We start from the raw sequence: 15621 nt of genomic DNA on the forward strand, positions 1-15621 counted from the left end.
TACTAAGTATAAACTTATTATATAGTATACTTAGCGTGTGTACGCTAACTATAAACTGTCACCATCTTTAAATAACTACAAACTCATAGTTCAAAATTGAAACAAGAATACTTAGAGAAGAAAGAATACATAATATCTTATTAATGTGTCGATTGAAGAACTAAGCAAGTTGTCACGATCCAAAACTCACTACAGGTCGTGATGGCATCCAACGTCGCAGTTAGGCAAGCCAACAGTGAGTTATCACGTTAATTGTCCATTTTATTACTTTCGAAATCATAAATTTTATTAAATAAGGAAATTTACGCCCTTAAAATCACGGGTACATACATAATTAGCGTTGCATAAAAATAAAAGGTGATAATAATATGCGAATCCGTAAGCATCAACTAGAATATCTCCAAAACCCGATGTCACAAGTGCATGATCATTTACTAAGGAGTATAATAATAATACGACATGTTCTTTCAAAATTCTTTTAGCGATATAAACTTCTCAATCTCGTATCCTATCTCAACAACTCGAAAAAATATCAAGTGCCAATATCAAAGGAATGAGGAATACCACATAAAATGCCAGACATCAATGGAAATATAATCTCGTAAATGTTCGGACTGCTAGCGATATAATGCACGATTATGCTGAGGTCGTACAGTCCGATCCCGAATAATATGTACACTATTGAGGGTCGAGCGGTATGAACCATAGATGCATCTATTATATTGCCGAGGTGTTCAGCCTGCTCCACAAGAAAAGAAGGAAATTATCGAATTACAATACAGTACATGAGCACAAAGTGAATATAACCTTTACCGTTTCTCAAATAACCTGTCAACAACTCAAGGAGGGTAAGGCTTGGCCATATATATATATATATATAGTTCAATTATAAATTCCATTAATTAAGCCACCAAAATGAGTTCAAATAATTCAATATTACATGATAAAGTCCTAAGTCTACCCGGACATAAATATGCTTTAGCTACGTACGGACTCCCATCACCTCGTGCGTACGTAGCACCCACAACTAGTAGCACATAATAATTACATCACCTAGGGGGTAGTTTTCTACTCACAAGGTTAGACATGAGATTTACTGTTACACCATGTGTGTCCCAAGGTGATATATAATAAATATGAGACTTGTTAATCATGATTTAAATGCGTTTAAAGTCATAATATGACTATATATGATGTTTGGATATACAATATAAAGTTTGGAAAAAATCATATTTAAGTTTCGGAAAAACTGACTAAGGATTTATCTTGTAACGAAGATATTTTAGCAATATATTTCGTGTGTTATATGAGGTCTTCTTGGGAATAATTATATACCAAATTGAAGGTCTTGGAATTTAGTTTCCAACACTCTTAACCGTTCGTTCATACGACATTCGGATAAAAAGATATAAGCGTCAGAAAAAAGGCCAATGATAGGGTGCCAAGTTAGCACCTCTTTGACTTTTCAAAAGTTGATATATATAGGTTTGTAATCGTATTTCTCTTCATTTTTCAATAGAACACGACTAGAGAACACCCATAAACATATCCTTAAGCTCTCTTCTAGGATTTCATATAACGACCCGGCCGGTCGTTTTGAGTATTACATCCATGTTCCACTATTTACTGCTCAATTTATGCTTTACAGTTGTTGTATGACTTGTTGGGGTAATTGGTTCGAGTCCGGTGAGGTTTTGAAATGAATTGAGACACTTAGTCTTCAAGATGAAACTTAAGTTTAAAAGATTGATCGGATATTGACTTATGTGTAAATAACCTCGGAATAGAATTTTGATGATTCTAATAGCTCTGTATGGTGATATTGTACTTAGGAGCGTGTCCGAAAAATTATTTGGAAGTCCGTAATTAAATTAGGCTTGAAATAGCTAAAATAGAAATTTAAGCTTGGAAGTTTGACCTGGGAGTTTACCTTTTGATATCGGGGTCAGAATCCGATTCTGAAAATTTGAGTAGGTCCATTATGTCTTTTATGACGTGTGTGCAAAATTTGAGATCAATCGGACTTGATTGGTTAGGTTTCGACATCGAATGTAGAAGTTAAAAATGCTTAGTTTTATTAAGCTTGAATTGGAGTATGATTCATGGTTTTAGCGTTGTTTGATGTGATTTGAGGCCTCGACTAAGTTCGTATAATGTTTTAGGAGTTGTTGGTATATTTGGTTGAGGTCCCGGGGGCCTCGGGTGAGTTAAAGATGATTAACGGATCAAATTCGAACTTAAGGAAATGCTGGAATTTTTCTGTTGATGGTGACTTCGCACCTGCGCATGAGGGACCGCATGTGCGAGCTCGCAGAAGCGAGCATGGTTGCGCAGAAATGGAGTTGGCTTAGCAAGGGCAGGGGTCGCAGGTGCGCATGCAAGACCGCAAAAGCGGACTCGCACCTGCGACGAGTTGACCACAGAAGAGACTTAGTGAGCCGCATATGCGAAAACCCATGGACAGAATAAAATCAGAGGGGTTGCGGGATTTTGGCATTTTTGGACATTTCCAACACGAGTTGAGGCGATTTTTCAGAGAGAATTCACGGAAAAACTTGAGGTAAGTCACTTGTGACCATTGTTAGTCAATAATATTGGAATATCATTGAGTATTTTGACTAGATTACGTATTTTTGAGGTGAAATTAGAGGATTTGGGCCTAGGGAATTGAAAATGAGATTTAGGGATTTTAAGGTCGAGTTGTTGTCGGAAATTGGTAAATTTGGTATGGTTGGACTCGTGGTTGAATGGGAGTTCATATTTTATAATTTTTGTGGGATTCCAAGACGTGGGTCCCACTGGTAAATTTTTAGTGTAATTTCAGATTTTTGTGGGAAACAATTAGTATTTTAATATGGAATTAAATTCCTATAAGTTGTGTGGACTGAATCAAATTAATTGTGCCTAGATTTGAGCTGTTTAGAAGTCGATACGCGCATAATGGAATTTCTGGAGCATTGTTTGGCTTGTTCGACATTGGATTCGGCTTATTCGAGGTAAGTAACTCTTCTAATCTTGGAGCTGAGGGTATGAGCCCTGACTGTACGTGTTATGTGTTTGGTGTTGAGGTGATGCACATGCTAGGTGACGGGCGTATGGGCGTACACCGTGTGAACTGTGACTCCGTTATTTCTGTAGTATTGTGTAGTTACCTGGACTTATCTTTGATCATGAAATCTCTACGTACTAGAGTTATCGAGTTGTGATTCATGTTAGAAACCATGTCTAGGCTACATGATTATTTTGTTGGGACCCACTAGGGTAATTACTACTGTTAAGTTATTTGATTACATTGCAATGTCATACTCAGTCATATTCATTGCATATCATATATCAGTCTCTGTTACTATTTATTGATATATCATATCATCATTTTGGGCTAGTCATGTCATTATGAACCCGAAAGACTGGAGAGGTTGATGACTGAGTGAGGCCGAGGGCCTGATTTTGAGATATTGATACTAGAGCACGTTAGTTGTCCATGCAGATTTTAGCGTTTGGGCTGAAGGAGCCCCTCCGGAGTCTGCACACACACCCAGTGAGCGCGGTTGATTTATATTGAGGGATGGGTCTTCCCTGAAAATGGATCTTGTCCGAAGCATTTATACCTGGGGATGGATCTTCCCCACGTGCTGGATTGGCACTACTCGGTACTAAGTGACTGATGGTCAGTTGATGTATATATTCCAGGATAGATCTTTCTTGGGCCGGATTGGCCATATATAGTACCGAGTGATTGAGCATGATGAGTGGAAAGTGCGAGACAGTGAGATTGAGTACTATGGGAGCATGAGTACTATGAGAGTGTAAGTACATGAGTTTGTCTCTGGGATACATTGCATTGACATGTACACATGACATACAAGTATATAGATGTATTTTTCTCATGCGGTACGATATCACGTCATTCATGACTTCTCACATGTGTTGACATATGGGCATATAGATGTATTTTACGCTTTCTATCTGGAAAGAAAAATGGAACATCTTATCTATGGTTGAAAGGATTTTTTTGGAAAGAATTACTGTTTTCAAACTTACTCATATTTTTGGCAACCTCGGTAAATGATTTGGATTTTCACTGATATACTTAAAAGGCAGAACTATTTTTCAGAAAGCATGATTAAGCTGAGCATTCTATCTCTGAGTTACTTCTTTTATTCCTTGCTTTACGTTGTTATGAACTGTTATTGGCTATTGGTGTTGGACCCGACCTTTGTTCTAACTCGTCACTACTTATTGCGTGCAGATGTTGGTTGTTGATGTTGCTGTGATCGATGGGAGTTGGAATTGAAGATGTACATGCGTTCCGGTGGTAGCTGCCTTCTGTCCATGGTAGCCTTTGATTCATAAAAATCTGTTTATGTACATTTCGAACAGATGATGTATTTATTTCATACCAGCTTTGCAAATTCTAATTTTAGAAGCTCATGATTTGTACTACAAGTCCTTGGGGAATGTATAAGATTTAGATATTTCTTTTACTTAATTGTCTTGTTAAATTTCATTGGAATTGGATAGTTGATAACTGGCTTACCTAACGGGTTGGGTTAGGTGCCATCACGACTAGTTGAATTTTGGGTCGTGACATTTCAAGGAAGATTAACATCTCGGGTACGAAATCAGGAAGCGATAACATTAGAACGATCCTTACGACGTAAGTATCGTTATATCGCCTCTCTTTTTCTTTGTAGTTTGAGTTTTGGAAGGTACTTCATAGTTAATAAAATATCAAATTTCTGTAATTAAGCTTTTAAATATCAAGGAAGGTTGATAAATTCGTTTTCTAATAGTTAGAACTCACGGGACGGTGATCGGAAGCCGTGAGTTCGATTTATTTCACTTTTAGTGGACCATTTTATAGTCCACTCGTGTTGGCCTATTGTGCTACTAATTTATGGAGTTTGGAAGGATGAAAGGCGTGGAGAAACGCCACATGTGCTAGGGTAGTAGGTTGGTCGCTCGTCGTTGCAATTTCAGGCTAATTGATAACTTGTTGATTGGGTATGTTATGGTATATTTGGGGTTTTTGTTGTATTGAAGGTCCCGAATTGTAGTTAGGTTGTGTTTGAGTTGCTGATTTTTTTGTGTTTGTATCTCGCCTATAGTAGATTTGAGGGAGCAGTAAAATCAGGAAAAATGTTGCCCGTTTTATTTTAGAATCGAGTTATCGTTTGAGATACGTGATCTACTAGCGCCATCTAAGTTATACATGTATTTCTTCGTTATAGGGTTGGCGCACTAGTTGTCATAGGCTTGTTGTTGAGTTGCAATGATGACTTGAGGTATGTTAAGGCTATCCTTTCTTTCCTTTTGGCATGATCCATATGATATAACGAAACGAGCAAGCACGCAACTTTCACAAATGATTCTATTCTTAGAAGTACTAGGGTTGCCTATGTTCTTGATTCCCTATATGTCCTACTATCATATCGCATGTTCATGGGTCTCATGACATTTTGAGAGATCTTATTGACTTACTTCATTATGCATTGCATTTATTTATACATGTATATTGACCCATGACCAGATGACGTTATATGCGCGTATAGTATATGCATATGGGTATGGGGAAATGTTATGGCATTATATACGCACCACCAATTGATCAGCTAGCATGCGTTGATGATTTCGCCCACTGAGGTCGAGATGATATGATGGATTACCCTCAGAGGCTTGATGATATTATGTACGAATATACCTATGCATGATATGACATTTATATGCATATGCATGACATTATAAATGTTTCATGATTCACAGAGCTATTCAGACTTACAGGTTGAGTCCTTTACTCCATGTTTCTTTCATGTCATTTATATACTGATTTTTATGCCTTACATACTCGGTACATTATTCGTACTGACACCCCTATTTTATGGGGGCCTACGTTTCATGCTCGCAGGTGCAGGTAGACAGGCTGACAGCCCCCTTCTTAGGATCCTTGCTCAACGAGAATTGGTGTACTTCATTTGATCCGGAGCTGCTATTGTGTTTTGGTACGATATTATTGTATACATATATGGGTATGACGGGACCCAGTCCTATTCTTTATACAGTTGTACACTCCATTAGAGGTCTGTAGACAGTCATGTATAGTTGGATAGTGTGTGGCCTTGTCAGCTCGCCCAACCGTATTCCGTATATATATGTATATATGTCTTTTGGGCATGTTTTCCCGCGTATGTTATTCACATGAATCAGTAGTTTATTGCTAGAGTTATTCATGACCTACACTTATTTTAAATTTATATCTTAGACATATGCTTGGGGGTGTTCGACAGATAGAACTCGGGCACTCGTCACGGCCCATCGATTTGGGTCGTGAAACTTACCTCGCTCCGAAGTTTCATAACCGTCTCCAATGCCTCTTTAACACCTCAACTCAAAGCCAAACGCTTCGAAACTAGTCAAACAATGTGCAAATCAATCAAAATATACTCCAATGCTTATAATTAATGAATTAATAACAATTCCCAACTCCGCTCGAAAAGTCAATAAAGTTAACCCTCGGGCCCACGTGTACGGATTCCGAAAATTTTTAAAGATAAACTTTACTCATAACGCCACAAACTCAAATACATAATTTATCCTAAATTCCATGTCCAATTTAGTGGTAAAAATTCAAAATACCAAATTCTAGGTTTTTTACCAAAATTCCAAATTTCTACTAATTTTTCTATGTGTAAATCCTTGTAGAATCAATGTAGTAAGCTAACAATATGCAAGAATTACTTACCTTGCAATAGATGATGAAAATCTCCCCTTGAAGCCCTCTAAAATCGCCCAAACCAAGAGAGAAAATGAGTGAAATGAGCAAAATCCCAAGTTAAAACAATCTGCCTAAGCCCCGTCCTTCATCGCGTTCGCGAGCCCAAGGCTGCGTTCGCGAAGGCCTGACAAAAACACAGCATCGCGTTCGCGATGGCCCATTGCCCCCAACCTGAAACCCCTCCTTCACGTTCGCGATTGTCTTTCCGCGTTCGTGAAGGGAGCACTGCCAGCCCAACTCATCGCGTTCGCGGTTGTCCTTCCGCGTTCGTGAAGGGAACACTGCCAGCCCAACTCACCGCGTTCGCGACTGCCTTGTTGCGTTCACATATGGTGGGATCCCCCCTGCCTTTCCGCTCTTCCTTCTTTGCGAATGCGTGAATCCCTTCGCGTTCGCGAATAACAAAACCAGAACTAACAACAACAACAACAACAAACTGGGAGAAATGGCCCGAAACCATCCTGAAACACACCCGGAGCCTCTGGGACCCCGTTCAATCACACCAACCAGTCCCAAAATATGACATGAACCTGCTCGAGGCCTCAAATCACACCAAGCAACATCAAAACTATGAATCGACGATCGAAACCTTCTTTAAACTTTCAAACATTTAAACTTTGACGAACGCATCCGAATCATAACAAAACACTCCAGAATGACGCCAAACTTTGCGTACAGGTCATGAGTCACAATACAAACCTATTCCAAGGTTTGAAACCTCAAACGAATATCGATAACATCATAATCCACTTCAAACCAAACTTATAAAATTCTAAAACCTTCAAAATGCTAACTTTCCATAATAAGCCGCTGAAATGCTCCCGGACCGCCCGATACTCAACCTTAACACACGCCCGAGTCCGAAATCATCATACGAACCTATTATAGCCTTCAAATCCTGATTCCGAGATCGTTTACTCAAAAGTCAAACCTTAATCAATTCTTCCAACTTAAAGCTTCCAAAATTAGAATTTTCCATCCGAATCAAGTCTGATCTTCCCGAAATTCGATTTCGACTATGCATACAAGTCATAAAACATGAAGTGAAGCTACTCAAGGCCTCAAACCGCCGAGCGACGCTCTAGAACTCAAAACGACCGGTCGGGTCGTTACACAAGTCCCTTTGCCTTAACCAACATATGATGAAGAGTAATTAAGCCATACATCAATATTACCATGCTCAAGAAAAATTGAAAAATATATCTATATATTGCCTCCTAGACTTATCCTAGTAGTCTCTTCATCTAAATTTGTGTGAGAATCCCATACTCTTATATGTGTTCGAAGTGGAACAAATACCCTCCAAATTGATATTGAATGATATTGTTCACGCGCCTTATACGCAAATTTACCTAATAATCTTGTTTTGATACTTTTCCTCCGTTTCTCCCTTTTTTTTCCACCAGAGAGGTAAGAAAGGGCGAGTGGGAAGAGACTACAGAAAATAAAAAATGGAGTTTGGAGACGAGGGTGAAGAGTTTCTTTAATAGAAAGAGTAGTGTTTTTGTCTGAATAAATTTCTAGTCTACCTCTCTGTCTGATTCATTTTCCATTTTTTGTTCGGTTGTTAAGGGGAGAGAAGAAAAAAGTACTTTTAGGTTGGTGGTTTATTAATTAGAAGAAAAAAAATAGAAGGTTACACTTAGATAAGAAAGGTAAAAATAAAATAAAATAAATTCTTTTCTTCTTAACCTTCTTTTCTAGGTGAATAACATTATATTTATCATGTCATTTCACTAAAGTTAGATTCACTTCAAACATGAATAAGAGGTAAAACGTCACAAAATTAGGTGTATAAGAAAATTTTACTACAATTATTTTGGGAATTGTTGGGAAAAGTTTAGAGCGGGGCAAAATATGTATCCAAGAAAAAAGGTAGAATACATAGTTTACCCCGAACTTAAGATCAAATATATTTGACACACTTATTGACCACGAACAACCTTTTATACCTCTAATCTTTTTAAAATATATCTAAGACACCACTTTCTCTTGTGTTATGACACGCGTCATCCTTTGATTGGAGAGTGTGATATTAGATACGGCTTGAAAAGATTGAGTGGTCAGGGCAAAATGTGTATTATGCCAAGGAAAAAAGAAAGAAAAACATAGAAAGACGTCAAATGATAATTTCCATCTAGAAGCAGACAAAATGAAAAAGAATCAAGTTTCAGCCAATGAAATGAGGCTACAGCAAGTGCACGTGCATTGAAATTAATGGACTCCTCCCTATTTTCACACAGTTGTAAAGATACTCAACAAATGTTTGCTTAATACAGAAGACAAATAGTGGCACCCCACAAACACAGAACTCCTTTAATTTAATACTATAAAAAACTCTTCTTTTCAATATCTCCATTTGCAACTCACTATTCTTTTTTTGTTGTTTTTATCACATTAAAGCCTTGACTAAGCTCCTGTTTTGGCCATAAAAATTGGAAGTTCTTTTTTCAAATTTTATTTCCAAATATTTATTTATTTATAGATTTTAACAATTTTTTTTGTAGATTTTAAAATTTAAATCTTCAAATCTTAAAAATAACTCGAGTACTTTAAGAAATTTTTAAAGTTTTCTCCCCACAAAACTTTAAATTCTTTTCAGATAAAATAAATGTCCAAATACAATTTCAACTTTCAAAATTTATTTTTCTATCCCATTTTCAAAAACTCATTTGACCAACTCACCATTCTTCTTGAATTCAATATTACTACTCTTCAAATTATTCCAAAAAAGTTCAAACTTTTTCACAAAAATATCTGCATCTTTAGTTATTTTCTTTGCTTAAACTGGACCCCACCTGCTCATCTTCCTCCCCCACAACAAGAAATAACCTGGGTCGGTTCCTCAAAAATCTTTTTCATTTTCAGACAACCATACAATACAAGAAAATGTCACTCCAAATGAATAACTCCACCGACTTAACACAGTTGCTGCTTTCAGATATTTCTTTGTTTCTATGTCGGCGTTACCTATATAAACCTCTCTTAACCCCCTTTGTTTTCACCGTCCTTCATTTTATCAAACACCCTTTTGGAAATTCTCTCTTTTTGATCCATAAAAATCCAATCTTTATATTGTTCTGAAAAAAAATCATATGAACCCTTTTGATAAAAACCCAAATTTTCGCCCTCCTGGGTCAGAATCTGATACATTGCCACCACACAGTATTACTATGGACCCTGAATTTGCTGTGTTTTCTGAGCCCCCATCTTCTCCTTTTATCAATCTTGAAGCTTTTTCAGCTGGGGAGGAAGGATTAGGTGTGGTGCAGCCTATGGAGTGTTTACATGGGACACAAATTCCACCATTTTTGTCAAAGACTTTTGATTTAGTTGATGACTCTTCATTGGATTTTATCATTTCTTGGGGTAGTAAAGGAGAAAGCTTTGTAGTGTGGGACCCAGTGGAGTTTTCAAGAATGATTCTTCCAAAGAATTTCAAGCACAACAATTTCTCCAGCTTTGTGAGACAGCTTAATACTTATGTGGGTATCACCTTAGCACAAAGCCAAGAATATTTGGCTCATGTGTTAGTACTCTAGTTCTCTAACTCTTGCCTCCCTTTTTTTGTTAATTCTTTTACCTTGTATGTAATTGTTGTTGGAGATTTTCATGTATCTTTGTTTTTTTTCCCCTCACTTTTTGTAAATTTTATGTTGTAATAACACGCTCAGTGAAGATTCATGTAGGCGACCCAACTTGCTCGGGATTGAGGCGAAGTAGTAGTAGTTGTTGTAATAATTTGGAACGGTGATGATGTTTTTAGAAATGTAAATGTAAATAGTTTTCTCTTGTTGTAATTCGTAGTGGCTGCAGTTGTAAATAACATTAGAGAAACGATTTTTCTTAATAGTTTATCGGATTTTTGGTACCTTGTGTAAATGGATGTTTTTTGAGATTGTTGGTGGATTTTAAAGTGTTGGATCTTAAGGAAAATGATAAAGAGATTGCGCTGTTCGTGATTTGGGCTTGTAGATAAAGCTAAAATGCTGAGAGCATCTCCCTGCATTAATCTGCTGAATTTGGGAGGTTCATCAAATTCTGCAGGTAGAATTCTGAGGTTTTGATTAAACAGATTGTTTAAGCTTTCTATAGTTTTTATATATATACGGTTTTTATTGCAAAATATGTACTGATTGTGTATTTCTAGTGTAATGCAGCTTCTGGAACTCATGAAAATTTGACAGCTACCATCTGGTTTTGTGTAAAGATTTCATTGTGTTATATGAATAATGAATGTATTCTCATGTTGTAGGCATGCTGGCTTCATTTTTTAAATCATTTTTTTGGGCGATTTTGTCCAGGGATTTCGCAAAGTTGATGCTGACAGGTGGGAGTTTGCGAACGAAGGGTTCTTGAGAGGAAAGAAGCATTTGTTGAAGAACATACAGAGGCGAAGATCACCTCAGTCGCATCAGGCGGGAAGTTCATCTGCTGAAGCAGGGAAAGGTGCAATGGATGAGATAGAGAAACTGAGGAAGGAGAAGAGCTCGATGATGCAGGAAGTCATTGAATTGCAGCAGCAGCAGCGTGGGACGGTCCAACAAATGGAAGTTGTTAATGAAAAGCTTCAGGCTGCAGAACTGAGACAGAAACAGATGGTTTCATTCTTGGCCAAGGTGTTTCAGAATCCCACATTCTTGGCTCGTCTTCGGCAGATGAAGGAACAAGGAAAAATTACTTCTCCAAGAACAATGAGGAAATTCGTTAAACATCAGCCACACGATCAGGATAGAGTGGAGTCTTCCATTGAAGGGCAGATAGTCAAGTTCATGCCTGATTTTCAAGACCTGGTTACATCCTTTGAGAACCCCGACATCAATCTGGTTGTGGATCAACAACTTCCTGAAACTGGTTTTGGTGCAGAAGCAATGCTTTTTAAAAATCAAGAACGGGTTATAGAAGGAGCTTTGAACTTTAACCCCGAAGACTCTCATTTTGAGGGGAGGAATGTAGCTAGCCCTCAATTAGAAGTCATGCCTGAGTGCTTTGTCTCTTTCCCGGAGGAGTTGGCAAAGGAGAAGAACATCTTAGGATTTTCCTCACCAGGTATAGAAAGTATGGTGAAAGAAGAGGAAGTATGGAGCATGGGTTTTGAAGCCAGTGCTGGTATGTCAAGTACTGGCATTGAGTTATGGGGTAGTCTTAGCAACTATGATGTCCCGGACTTTGGAGTTAGCGCCGGTTTGTCAGATGTGTTGTGGGATATAGATCCCTTGCAGGAAGCTGGAAGTTCTGGTGTCGATAAGTGGCCAAATGATGAGTCTCCTTTTGGCCAGCCGAAGAATGATAGTTTTTAGGAAAGAGTACCCTTCCTTCAGTGTGCGTTTGCGATACTAGCCATAGTTTAGTTGATGGGACGTAATATTGAATGATTTGATTATAACATTTTTAGTGCATAATTACTTTCCACTGATTCTTTTCTTCTATCCCCCTCTCGTTCACTGCTAATTTGCTACACTATGAAGATTTGAAGGCATAATTTGCAGATATATCCTGCTAATATATACTCTTTTAAGTTGTGCAATGTGCAGGTTTGCGGCACTGGGGCTTCTTTTGAGAGTCCTGGACTGGAATGACATTGCTCGCTCAAGATTCTCATTCCAGGTGTGGTGACTTTTATGATTATGATTGCTTGATGAATAGTGTTATTTTACCAGGATTCTTTGACATGAAGCTGATAATAAACATACATGGTGTACAATTCTTGATTGTTACTTGCATTAGTGGAGTATTAGCTTTTTCTGTATTTTGGCTCACCAAGCCCGGCTGTTCTGAAGTTTCTCTTACTCCAAGTGGAATGAGAAATTGGATATCTCCTTCTATCCCTCAGACTTGCTCCACATTTTCCAACCAGAACCTACTGAAAAACACTTTAGGGACTATGCTCATACTGTCCTAGGTAATATAACCAAACAATTGATCAAGATAAAGAGAGGCTGAGATATCACATTCTTCATCAAAAAACAGCTAATAAATCCTGCTAAATGATTCTTATTTGTATCTTTCTAACTTTTTTGGACATTTTATAAGATGTGGTTAGGATTAAAAAATTATGAAAGAGTAAATGAAGTGGAGTAGAGGGTCATTTCTAAGTATCTAACAGTTTATTTTATTTTGTTTTCCAATTATATTTTATAAAAAGTTGCCACTTAGAATTGCCAAATTTCATTTTTCTTGTTAATAGTTTTGAGCTCTAATAAAGTTCATCTCGATGATACATTGCCACTTTTGGGCAATAGATATTATAGGAACCTTCCAGAATATAACGTTTTGAGTAACCAAACTAATTTTTCTTAGACAAAGCGACCAAACTTTGTTGTTTTAAGTAGAGTTTTTTATACACTTGATCCTTTTTTAACTATTATTTAAAAAAATAGCATCATTTATTGTTTATTCTATAAAGAGTATTTTTTTTTTATTATTAGCATATTATAAAAATTAAGCCCAACATTCATCTTCTTCACTCTATTTTTTAAAATCTGATGCATATGTGAATGCCACCTAAATTCAAGATGTATTGATTTATACGTCTTTTATACTTTGTATATCAGGTATCACTTTAATTCAAAATGTATTTTTATGTATATAATTTTTATTTATTTGTGAAGTGCCGTCTTATTTTAAGATGTATTTTTAATGTATATTTCAAATATATTTTATATGTCTAAGTGCCATTTTAATTCAGGATGTATTTTTTATATATATGTTTTTTTGTATATTTATATGCCATCTTAATTAAATTTAAGATATAATTTTTATGTATATTTCACATGTCTAAGTGTCATCTTAATTGAAGATGTATTTTTTGTATATTTTATATGAGTTAATTCAATATTTTTTTTATATACGTTTTGTATATATTAACGTATATTATTATCGAAGTAAGATCTTTATGTTAAGAAAGGAAGAAAGAACGAAGAGAAAAACTTAAGAAAGATAATTAAAAAGAAAACGAATGGAACAAATTTAGAAAATATATTGGTTTCGGCAGAAAATAAAATTAAGATAAAGAAAAAGAAGGAAAGCTAATAGATATAGAGAAAAAGGCATGATTTTTGTACAAAGAATTATTGACTTTCCATTCAAATTGCTTATGTTTAGAGGTTAATAATTAATATTCCTATTTTAATAGAACTGTGTGCTATAAATATAAATATTTTCTTGCCACAATTGTAATATTGGATTTCATGCTACGAATTTGTTGTATTTCTTTTAAATTGTGGCAGTTATATAAAGTTTCCTTTTAAGTAACCAAACCCAATTTTCTTACATGAAGGAACTAACTTATAACCTGTTTAACCAAGCTTTTAAAATCAGCTTTTTCTCGAAAGTATTTTTGGTAAGAATCAATTTATGTTTGGCTAATTAATTTAAAAAGCACTTTTGAGCAGCAATTAGTGTTTGATCAAGCTTTAAAGTACTTCTAAATGTATTTTTTTTCTAAAGTGCTTTTCTTTTTTAGGGAGAAGCTACTTTTTCTGCTTTTCCAAAAATGCTTCTACTCAAAAGCATATTTTTCTTCTTCTAAAAGTTTGGCCAAACACTTCAAATTTAAAAAAAGGGAAAAAGGCCAAATATACCCCTCTACTTTGGTATATTGTTCACATCTACCCTCCGTTATACTATCGGGACATATTTACCCTTACCGTTAACAGTTTTTTTTTAAAATACTCCCATTTAACGGAATCCGCCAGATTAATAAATTAATCATTTTAAAAAAAATCATTAACCCATAGCCCGTTAAACCCATCATATAAAAATATGAAACCTAGATTTCTGAGATGTCTTAACATATTTTATTCATTTAGAGAGAGACCGAGAATAGTGGTGGAAGTAGGATTAGTAAGAATTTATATTTTTGGTTCTTAATTGTTCATGGTAGTGTTAGGATGTCATGTTATCACTTTTGGTTGTATTTTTTGTGGTTATAATATGGCATCCCTTGTCTAATGCAATTAGAGATGGCAATGGGGCGGGTGCGGGACAAGGCTGGTTTACTCTTATGCGGGGGCGAGGCGGGTTAAAACAGTTTTTTAAAATTTTAAAGCGGGGCGGGTTACGGGTTTAATGCGGGTTCAGTGCGGGGCAGCTTTGAATTTCATCTTTTCTGAAACAAAGCAATAACTTCAACTACAATTTTACATTCTTTTTTACTAGCACGAATGTTATTTTGAATTATAATTAACCAATTTGCATATGTCTCAACAAAATGATATTACTTAAATTTGTCAAATTTTATGTGATACAATTTTCATATGAGGTGGAGCGAGCGAATTTTATTATTATTATTTTTTTTTTTTTTAATGTCATGCTCCTAGATTATAATATTACCGAAAATTTTGCGACATGCGTGAAAGCTGAATATATAATATAATAGAATCCATGGGTGTAATTTTTTAATTTTTCCTCCATGTGGGTTTTTTCTTTTTGATTTTGAAATTTTAATTCTTTTTGGCAGGAAGATCCGTTCATAGCTTCAGCTAAGCTCTCTACGTAGTTTCCCAATTCACTGTCCAGTACAGTCTTCTTTCACTTCTATGTTTGTTTGTATTTTCAGTGTATGGATAAAGAAAGTAAAACAGAACTTAACTATAAAAATATATGTGTACTGACACCTATACTACATCCAATATGGTATTTCAGTGTTGTGTATCCTCCTATATCTAATCTGGCATCACATAATAAAAATACTCGTCCTCATATATTTGTATGATTGGAGTATGTCAAACTAGTTTGTTTTAGGAGAAAAAAAAATTAAGCGGGACGGGTTGAAAACTGAAAAAATAACTATGCGGGGCGGGGCAGGTTGAAATTTTTGTGGGTTTTGCCAAACCCGCCCTACCCCG

The 15621-nt window shown here is 36.1% G+C and overlaps 1 protein-coding gene across 1 annotated transcript; it reads left to right on the plus strand.

Annotated features, from left to right (window-relative positions):
* Window positions 1-9554: 9554 nt before the first annotated feature.
* Window positions 9555-12188, plus strand: LOC104112731 (heat stress transcription factor A-3). The gene is made up of 2 exons (XM_009622738.4): window positions 9555-10257; window positions 11077-12188. Exons 1-2 carry the CDS (start codon window positions 9868-9870, stop codon window positions 12070-12072), a joined length of 1386 nt encoding a protein of 461 aa, XP_009621033.1. The 5' UTR covers window positions 9555-9867; the 3' UTR covers window positions 12073-12188.
* Window positions 12189-15621: the final 3433 nt, after the last annotated feature.

The sequence above is a fragment of the Nicotiana tomentosiformis genome, chromosome 7 (assembly GCF_000390325.3).
Source record: "Nicotiana tomentosiformis chromosome 7, ASM39032v3, whole genome shotgun sequence".
NCBI classification, from domain to species: domain Eukaryota; kingdom Viridiplantae; phylum Streptophyta; class Magnoliopsida; order Solanales; family Solanaceae; genus Nicotiana; species Nicotiana tomentosiformis.